General features: G+C 38.4%; 1 protein-coding gene across 1 annotated transcript; it reads right to left on the reverse strand.

Annotated features, from left to right (window-relative positions):
* Positions 1–1,187: 1,187 nt before the first annotated feature.
* Gm10665 (predicted gene 10665) lies at positions 1,188–2,153 on the reverse strand. The gene has a single exon (NM_001167160.1). It carries the CDS (start codon positions 2,151–2,153, stop codon positions 1,188–1,190), a length of 966 nt encoding a protein of 321 aa, NP_001160632.1.
* Between the last annotated feature and the right edge of the window lie 8,753 nt (positions 2,154–10,906).

Raw genomic sequence — 10,906 nt, forward strand, 5'->3', positions numbered from 1 at the left:
AATTGTGTTGGAAAAATTTCTCAGTTTGAGGCTGGAGAGATGGCTCAGCAGGGTCAAACCCTGGCCACATTTACATTGGATCAGAGCTTGTTTCTTAGAAACTGTATTTGTAGGCTTACATCTGTTTGTATCTCCAGCTCTAGGGGTATGACACCTATCCTTCTTAAGAGGATGGAATCCCAACAAATACATACACACCCAATAAACATAAAAAAAATGCTAACATTTTCCTTGTTCACAGGAATAAGTACCACAAGTCAGATTTTAAGTTTCATCACACTGACAGCTATAACCACTCCAGATATTTATCTTGTGGTCTTGAATGCCTTGGTCATTCTCAGGTAGCTGAAAAGGTTAAAAGCTTGATTTTAATCTCCTGAAAAATTAATTTTGCGACTGAGGGAGCCCCTAACAGACCGAGTTACAACGTTGCCACCTCATTGTTCTGATATGTCTTATCTCCTGTCTGATTGGTAGGTGTTTGTGATGACCGCAAAAACAATTTCACCATGGCCCAGAGTAAAGACTTTACCAAGGTCTTTCAGGAGAAGATCTCCAGTGTGAAATCTGGTATCCTCCCTGGTCCTGAGAATTTAAATTTCTTAAGGCTTCTGAGAATGAACTGTTTTTGCTTCTTTTCCTAATTATTCTTGGTATGATCAGAAGTTTGTACTGCTCTAGGGAGCACAAACTTATGTTGTTCAGTGCTTGGCCCTCACCTGTGTAGGACCCAAGGTAGCAAAGCATATATCTCCAAAGTAAAATGGAATGACATGCAATATATCTGCTCTTTATAAAAATTTCCTCCTTGAAAATATTTAATTATAGCAATGCATTCTCATTTGTTCAGATAGGGAAATATAGAGAGGGATTCTGTTCTTATCCAAAGTTAAAAGTATTAAGTAAGAAGGAGCAGAGAGTAACAGTTTGATCAGGACCATATTAACACTTTAAACAGTTTAGGGAAGATGGGTTGCATCAGTTTTAGACCAGCGTGCAGCAGGAGGCAGTTATATACAAGAGAAGAGAGGGTTATGAGTAATTCATTTACTCTGTCAGGCAGATTCCAACCAGAAATCATTTCATATCAACAAATATGAACTCTTTTAAAATTACAGCAATGAGCACCACACCTTGTTCATACAAGATATTGAAAACATATTTATGAAATGAAGTACTTAATGGTATTAGTGAAGCTGTCTTCTGTGTTTCAAATTTTGTAGCGACTCTGGTTTAAAACAGTGGAAGAGCTCAAGACAAGGATTCTTAGGATCTCTGAAGATCAACAGTAAGGGAGAAATAGTAGGGAAACCTGCAGCCAAAATCTCACCAAGAAGCCGTATGAATAAATTATAATGTATAAAAAAGGTATGAAAGATGATACAAATAAAATTTAGAAGATAAAAGCTAACAAATGTGACCACCAGCATCAGGATAGTATTGGTTGCTCTGGACTCAGCTTGGCCTCTGGGGTTCTGATTGGGAGTGAGGATGTGCTGCATTCGCTGGCGATGTCTATGGAGGAGAAGTACCATGGAGACACTGGTCCAGACCATGATGCTCATGAATGTGGCATCATGGGAAAACTGCAAGAAGACAATTCTTACAGTGAATCCAGAAGTGGAACAGAAAAACTTGCTTTTAGAGTCAGTGTTATTGTCTGTTATCTGTGGACCAGTGACCTTAATTGGAATGTGAATGTTACTTAAGACACTGAAAAACCAACAACCGTAACAAGAATAACTCACCAAATTTGGGACACTTGCTCTGAGTAGAAGTTTACCTCTACTAATAGGAACCAGAGTGACAAACTGATGCATACTCAGGACACAGGTGGAACACAAATTTGTGCTTCTTGTCACCAGGTGACTGAAGAATTTTAATTTACATTTCAGTTCAGTTGGAGGGTTTCTTGGAGCAAAAGCCATCATGTTGTTTGGAAATACAGTGAGGAATAGAGTCAAGGCATTGGCCACAGCCATGTGGCTTAGAATCACCTGTCTGGGCCTCTGTTTAGAACCAGTCAAGACTGGAGAGAAATTATGGACAAACAGAAAGTCATTGGCCATGGTCCCAACCCCAAACTGGCAAAGCAAAATGATCTGAAGAGCCACTTCCTCAGTGGTTTTCAGGGATTTACCACGAACAGACATGGAGAGGGCTTTACAGGACCCTCGAGTCTTGATTAGTAGGACACTACTCTTCTCTGGGCTCTGTTCTATTGTCCACACTTACCAATTGATTTGAGACAATTTCTTAACTTGATAAGCGAGACACTATTCTCTCACACCACAGGAACATTGTCTGGAAAACAATGCATGTACAGTAACTCAGAATGTTATTTTATACTTTTTGAATTACTCTGCCTTGAGATCCATTTTGTACTGAAGCTACGTCTTTATTGGTTCAGTAGATCAGGAATACAATAACACACATTTTAACACACCGTGAGCTTTGCATATGAATACAGACATGAAAGAGACGAGTTTGAGTCTGTGATTCCATGATCAGAATTCAATACAATTGGAAGGGAGGGGAGGCTTCAAATGGGATGTAACACAATCAATAAAAATTAAAAGAATATACAAATGCAGCATAAAAAATAATGAATTGAATTACCTTATGTAATAGTAACATGGTAAAAATAATGTGTATGGGAATAACATGTAAGACTGTACATAATAATAAAGTTGTGTAAGTGAATTCAGTTGTAGAAAGATAAGTTGAGGACTTTTGAGAAAATTTTATACTACTTATCCACATGCCAAAAAACAAAACAAAACAAAACAAAAAAAAACAAAACAAAACAAAACAAAACAAAACAAACCCACCATATATTTCTGGCAAAACCACCTGTGTCACGATCACAGAAATGAACATAGGCTTACATATGTGTCCCCCATGTGAAAAAAATCCCCACCTGCTAACAAGTTTCATTGTTTCATAATTTTCTCCAGATTCCCTCCAAAGTTACTAACACAATCACTGTTACACCCTTTGCAAGCTGATGCTTAGTCTGCATTTTACATGTTTATATGTTTTCTATAGGAACACAAGGGCCTCCATCCACCAGATAAAATTCATTATCACATTCACATGCATATGTTACACTGAATGCTGTTTTCTGCTAAGTACTAATCTAGGACAGAGACATTTCTTTGAGATGAAAGCAAAATATTAACCTATTCAAGTTAACCTGCAGACTTCAGAAAGAAATAATGTTTCATGTTGGCTTCAGAAGACAATTTTCACCGAAGAAAGGAGAAGAGAATTTTAAGCAGAAGCCCATGGATGAAAGAATCTCACCTTCTGAGCCTCAGTCAGGATGAAGATGCTCATCTGAAGGCCAGTTGCAGAGCACAGCTCCTATAGAAGCATATTTCCTAGTGCCTGGATTCAGGAACTTCTCTGTGTCACTCTTTGCTTGAGAAAGAATGCAATGAAATTCGGAATGGTTTCTTATTCTCCATGCAATGCTGTGAAGGTAACCCAACACAGTCCCAGTTTCCAGTCTCATAAAATAATAGAGCACTGGGACATGACATCTTTCAGAGAGTTTATTATTGTGTCATCTGTGGCGTACGCACATTTGTCTGCATGGTGCCTTTGGGATACATCCAATGAAGGAAAATCATTTATCCCCAGAGCAAACCTCCATTCCTTTCTGATGTTTACTGATGATGTCTAGGAGTTTGTTAGATGTTAATGAGTACCTGGGCAGAAGTTAGGGAAGGGTTTTCATGTTTGCTTCGGGAGAATCTAAGTTCTGAATTGAGTTTGTCATCAGATTTGAATTGGGGCGCTCCAGGTTAGAACAAGGGACTCATTATGTGAGTTTCTATAGAGTACTTTCCTCCCTACTATTTCACTCTTGCAAAATTATTCTGATACTAAGTCCTTCTAGAAAACTGGCAATGTGTCAGTCAGATTCTGTAATTTCCCTGGAAGTTGCTTCATTCTTACTTTTCCCGTGTTTGACCCAGGACATTCATAAATGGCAAATTTATTATCCGAAGCTGGTCTTTTCCACCTGAATATTGGGGTTATTCCATATCTACTTGTTTTCAGGTAGATTATGACTTGATTTCTCATATACTCATAAGTCCTTATCATAGGCCTAATATACTTTGCTAGAATCTAGAGAATCTGATTTGTAAAGAAGGAATTCTAACATACAAGCAAAGATATGGATTGAGCCATCATTTAGAAATAAATAGATCCAACTCATTTCTGTTCTAGGTATAATAAAAAACTAGGGGAGTTAGTTTTGATTTTCAATGGTGAAAAGTAAAAACTTAGGTTATAAATCTTAGAATTGTATGTTCTAAATATTTATTGATATTGAAACCTGCAACAATATTGTCATAGGCACAAAGAACATATACTTAGATGTGTGAGAATTAAGATATCATTGCACAATATTTTTACAAATAAAAATACCAACATTTAGAATGGGATACACGTGGAAGTAGGACAAAAAGAAAGAATAACTTGTCATTAATTGCTCAGATACATTGTTTGTCTAGGACAAGCATGTATCGATGATCTCAACTGTGAAATTTATATCGGCTAATTGACAATTACATATGGTTTATTACCCTAATACATAATTATATTGGAATAACCATCAAAGTCAGGAATTTGTAAGAGTCATGGCATGATGTAAAAATTGGAGGTAGAGCACAGTGTTCTAAAGCATTAAAGTATGATAATGGAACATGAAGTGTTAGAGTTGGGTGTGTGTATTATGGAATGAAGACCAGGAAATATGGAAAGGAATAACTAACACTAAGTGTCTTTTGAAAAACTCTACATAAACCTACTGCTATTGGGGCTTCCTCTTATACATTCACTTGCATATTTCAAAGGAGTTTTAATAAGCCAGCAGTATAATAGTTGGACAGTCCCCCAAGTAGACATCTCATGGTGAATAATATAAACTTCTTTATTTTTATTTTTTGTACTTTTTTCTGGTATTAGTAATTTTTATTGCATATATATTTTTAAAATTTTCATTTCAAATTTTATCTCCCCTCCCACGGAAACCCTCTATTCTATCCTCCCTCCCTGTGCTTCTATGAGGGTGTTCCTCCATCCACCCACCCACTCCCACCCCTCTTCCCTCAGTTCCCCTACACTGGGCCTCTATTGATCCTTCATAGGTCCAAGAACCACTCCTCCCACTGAATCCTAACAAGGATATCCTCTACAACGTATGCAGCTGGAGCCATGTGTACTCCTTGGTTGATGACTATATTCCTGGGAGTTCTTGTGGACTGCTTGGTTGATACTGTTGTTTTTCCAGTGGGGTTGCAATCCCCTTGAACTCCTTCAGCCTTTTCTCTATCTATTCTATTAGGGACCTTTGGCTCAGTCCAATGATTGGCTGTGAGCATCTGTCTATGTATTTGTAGGGCTCTGGCAGGGTGTCGCAGGAGACAGCCATGTCAGGCTCCTTTCAGCATGCTCTACTTGGCATCCACAATAGTGTCTGGGTTTCTATATGAGATGAATTCTCAGGTGGGACATTCTCTGGATGGACTTTCCTTCAGTCTCTGCTCTACCTTTTTTAAAATTAGGTATTTTCTTCATTTATATTTCAAATGCTATCCCAAAAGTCTCCCATAACCTCCACCCACCCCCTCCACCCCCACTCACACTTCATGGCCCTGGTGTTCCCCTGACCTGAGGCATATAAAGTTTGCAAGACCAAGGGGCATCTCTTCCCAATGATGGCCAACTAGGCCATCTTCTGCTACATATGCAGCTAGAGACACAAGTTCTGGGGGGTACTGGTTAGTTCATATTGTTGTTCCACCTATAGGGTTGCAGACTCCTTTAGCTCCTTGGGTACTTTCTCTAGCTCCTCCATTGGGGGCCCTGTGTGCCATCCAATAGCTGCCTTTGAGAATCCACTTCTGTGTTTGCCAGGCACCGGCATAGTTTCACAAGATACAGCTATAACAGGGTCCTTTCAGCAAAATTTAGGTGGCATATGCAATGGTGTCTGTGTTTGGAGGCTGATTATGGGATGGATCCCCGGGTGTGGGAGTCTCTAGATGGTCCATCCTTTCGACTCAGCTCCAAAATTTGTCTCTGTAACTCCTTCCATGGGTGTTTTGTTCCCTATTCTTAGAAGGAATGAAGTATCCACATTTTGGTCTTCATTCATGTTGAGTTTCATGTGTTTTGCAACTTGTATCTTGGGTATTCTAAGTTTCTGGGCTAATATACACTTATCAGTGAGTACATATCATGTGAGTTCTTTTGTGATTGGTTACCTCACTCAGGATGATACCCTCCAGGTCCATCCATTTGCCTAGGAATTTCATAAATTCATTGTTTTTAATAGGTGAGTAGTACTCCATTGTTTAAATATACTACATTTTCTGTCTTCTTTCCTCTGTTGAGGGACATCTGGGTTGTTTCCAGCTTCTGGCTATTATAAAGAAGGCTGATATGAACATAGTGGAGCATGTGTTCTTATTACTAGTTGGAACATCTTCTGGGTATATGCCCAAGAGAGGTATTGCTGTATCCTCTGGTAGTACTATGTCCAATTTTCTGAGGAAGCCCAGGACTGATTTCCAGAGTGGTTGTACTAACAATGGAGGAGTGTTTCTCTTTCTCCACATCCTCGCCACCATCTTCTGGCACATGAATTTTTGATCTTCGCCATTCTGACTGGTGTGAGGTAGAATCTCAGGGTTGTTTTGATTTGCATTTCCCTGATGATTAAGGATGTTGAACATTTTTTCAGGTGCTTCTCAGCCATTCGGTATTCCTCAGGTGAGAATTCTTTGTTTAGGTCTGAGCCCCATTTTTAATGGGGTTATTTGATTTTCTGGAGTCCACCTTCTTGAATTCTTTATATGTATTGGATATTAGTACCCTATGTGATTTAGGAGTTGTAAAGATCCTTTCCCAGACTGTTAATGGCCTTTTTGTCTTATTGACAGTGTCTTTTGACTTATAGAAGCTTTGCAATTTTATGAGGTCCCATTTGTCAATTCTTGATCCTACCACACAAGCCATTTCTGTTCTATTCAGGAATTTCTCCCCTGTGCCCATATCTTCAAGGCTTTTCCCCACTTTCTCCTCTATGAATTTCAGTGTCTCTTGTTTTCTTTTTTAGGTATTTATTTCATTTACATTTCCAATGCTATCCCAAATGTCACCCACAACCCTTCCCCACCCACTCCCCCACCCACCGACTCCCACTTCTTTTTAAAATATTTTCTTTTTCTTTAATTTTTCTTTTTTATTTTCAATTAGGTATTTATTTCATTTACGTTTCCAATGCTATCCCAATAGTCCCCCAAGTGCTCTCCCACCCACTCCCACTTCTTGGTCCTGGCTTTCCTCTATACTGAGGCATATAAAGTTTGCATGACCAATGGGCCTCTCTTTCCACTGATGGCCGACTAGGATATCTTCTGATACATATGCAGATAGAGACACGAGCTCCGGGGGGTACTGGTTAGTTCATATTGTTGTTCCACCTATAGGGTTGCAGATCCCTTATGCTCCTTGATTACTTTCTCTAGCTCATCCATTGGGGGCCATGTGATTCATCCAGTAACTGACTGTGAGCATGCTCTTCTGTGTTTGCTAGGCCCCGGAATAGTGTCACAAGAGACATCTATATCAGTGTCCTTTCAGCAAAATCTTGCTAGTGTATGCAATGGTGTCAGTGTTGGAGGCTGACTATGGGATGGATTCCCGGATATGTCAGTCTCTAATTGGACGATCCTTTTGTCTCAGCTCCAAACTTGGTCCCTGCAACTCCTTCCATGGGTGTTTTGTTCCCAATTCTAACAAGGGGAAAAGTATGCACACTTTGGTCTTCATTCTTCTTGAGTTTTATGAATTCACAAATTGTATCTTATATCTTGGGTATTCTAAGTTTCTGGGCTAATATCCACTTATCAGTGAGTACATATTGTGTGAGTTCTTTTGTGATTGGGTTACCTCACTCAGGTTGATGCCCTCCAGGTCTATCCATTTGCCTAGGAATTTCATAAATTCATTGTTTTTTTTCTTTTTGTTTGTTTATTTATTTATTTATTCATTTATTTATTTAATTTTATTACATATTTTCCTCAATTACATTTCCAGTGCTATCCCAAAAGTCCCCCATATCCTTCCCCCAAAATTCATTGTTTTTAATAGCTGAGTAGTACTCCATTGTGTAAATGTACCACGTTTTCTGTACCCATTCTTCTGTTGAGGGGCATATGGGTTCTTTCTAGCTTCTGGCTATTATAAATAAGTCTGCTATGAACATAGTGGACCATGTGTCCTTCTTACCAGTTGGAACATCTTCTGGATACATGCCCTGAGGTGTTATTGCGGGATCCTCTGGTAGTATTATGTCCAATTTTCTGAGGAACTGCCAGACTGATTTCCAGAGTGGTTGTACAAGCTTGCAATCCCACCAACAATTGATGAGTATTCCTCTTTCTCCACATCCTCACCTCTGCTGAATTTTTGATCTTAGACATTCTGACTGGTGTGAGGTGGAATCTCAGGGTTGTTTTGATTTGCATTTCCCTAATGATTAAGGATGCTGAACATTTTTCAGGTGCTTCTCAGCCATTCATTATTTCTCAGGTGAGAATTTTTTGTTTAGCACTGAGCCCTATTTTTAAATGGGTTTATTTGGTTTTCTGGGCTCCACTTTATTGAGTTCTTTATATATATTGGATATTAGCCCCCTATCTGATTTAGGATAGGTAAAGATCCTTTTCGAATCTGTTGGTGGCCTGTTTGTCTTATTGACAGTGTCTTTGGCCTTACAGAAGCTTTGCAATTTTATGAGGTCCCATTTGTCAATTCTCAATGTTATCACACAAGCCGTTTCTGTTCTATTCATGAATTTTTCCTCTGTGCCCATATTTTCAAGGCTTTTGCCCACTTTCCCCTCTATAAGTTTCAGTGTCTCTGGTTTTATGTGGAGTTCGTTGATCCACTTAGACTTGAGCTTTGTAGACGGAGATAAGGATGGATCAATTCGAATTCTTCTACATGTTAACTGCCAGTTGTGCCAGCACCACTTGTTGAAAATACTGACTTTTTTCCACTGAATGATTTTAGCTCCCTTCTCAAAGATCAAGTGACCATAGTTGTGTGTGTTCATAACTGGATCTTCAATTCTATTCCATTGTTCTACATGTCTGTTGCTGTACCATTACCATGCAGTATTTTTTTTTTCAATTTCTCTGTAATACAGCTTTATTTCAAGCTTGGTGATTCCAGCAGAGATTCTTTTATCATTGAAAAGAGTTTTTGCTATCCTAGGTTTTTTTTTTTATCCCAGATGAATTTGCAAATTGCCCTTTCTAATTTGTTGAATAATTGAGTAAGAATTTTGATGGTGATTGCATTAAATCTGTAGATTGCTTTTGGCAAGACAAAAATTGTTTTTTAAAAAAAGAATTCTGGGGTCTAATTCCTCAGATCAAAACCAATAGAAATTTATCCATTTCATCCAGGTTTTCCAATTTTGTTGAGTATAGCCTTTTGTAGAAGAATCTGATGGTGTTTTGGATTTCCTCAGGATCTGTTGTTTTGTCTCCCTTTCATTTCTTATTTTGTTAATTAGGATGCTGTCCCTGTGCCCTCTAGTGAGTCTGGCTAAGAGTTTATCTATCTTGTTGATTTTCTCAAAGAACCAGCTCCCGGATTTGGTTGATTCTTTGAATAGTTCTCTTATTTCCACTTGGTAGAATCTGCCCCTGAGTTTAATTATTTCCTGCTGTTTACTCCTCTTGGGTGAATTTGCTTCCTTTTTTCTAGAGCTTTCAGGTGTAAGGTCAAGCTGCTAGGGCATTCTCTTTCATTTCTTTTTGGAGGCACTCAGAGCTATGAGATTTCCTCTTATGACTGCTTTTATTGTGTCCCATAAGTTTGGGTATGTTGTGGCTTCATTTTCATTATACTCTAAAGAGTCTTTAATTTCTTTCTTTATTTCTACCTTGACCAAGATATCATTGAGACGAGTGTTGTTAGGTTTCCATGTGAATTTTGGATTTGGATTATTTATGTTCTTATTGAAGATCAGCCTTATTCCCTTGTGATCTGATAGAATACATGGGATAATTTCAATATTTTTGTATCTATTGATGCCTGTTTTGTGACCAATTATATGGCCAATTTTGGAGAAGGTTCCACGTGGTGCTGAGAAGAAGGTATATCCTTTTGTTGTAGGATAAAATGATCTGTTAAATCCATTACTTTCATAACTTCTGTTAGTTTCACTGTGTCTTTGTTTAGTTTCTGTTTCCAGGATGTGTCCATTGATGCGAATGGGGTGTTGAAGTCTCCTGCTATTATTGTGTGAGGTGCAATGTGTGCTTTGTGCTTTACTAAAGTTTCTTTAATGAACGTGGCTGCCCTTGCATTTGAAGCATAGATATTCAGAATTGAGAGTTCCTCTTGGAGGATTTTACATTTGATGAGTATGAAGTGTCCCTCCTTGTCTTTTTTGATAACTTTCGGTTGGAAGTTGATTTTATTCAATATTAGAATGGCTACTCCAGCTTGTTTCTTCAGACTGTTTGTTTGGAAAATTGTTTTCCAGCCTTTCACTCTGAGGTAGTGTCTGTCTTTTCCCCTGAGATGTGTTTCCTGTAAGCAGCAAAATGTTGGGTCCTGTTTGTGTAGCAAGTCTGTTAGTCTATGTGTTTTTATTGGAGTATTGAGTACATTGATATTAAGAGATATTAAGGAAATGAAATTGTTGCTTCCTGTTAATTTTGTCGTTAGAGATGGGATTCTGTTACTGTGGCTGTCTTCTTTTAGGTTTGTTGAAGGATTACTTTCTTGCTTTTTCTAGAGTGTAGTTTCTGTTCTTGTATTGGTGTTTTTCCATTATTATCCTTTGAAGGGCTGTATTCTTGGAAAG

This window comes from Mus musculus, chromosome 7 (genome assembly GCF_000001635.26).
Source record: "Mus musculus strain C57BL/6J chromosome 7, GRCm38.p6 C57BL/6J".
Classification (NCBI taxonomy): Eukaryota; Metazoa; Chordata; class Mammalia; order Rodentia; family Muridae; genus Mus; species Mus musculus.

Bases quoted from the DNA above. Each gene is read 5' to 3' on its own strand.
- Gm10665 (NM_001167160.1), bottom strand. From the start codon at position 2,153: ATGTCTGTTCGTGGTAAATCCCTGAAAACCACTGAGGAAGTGGCTCTT.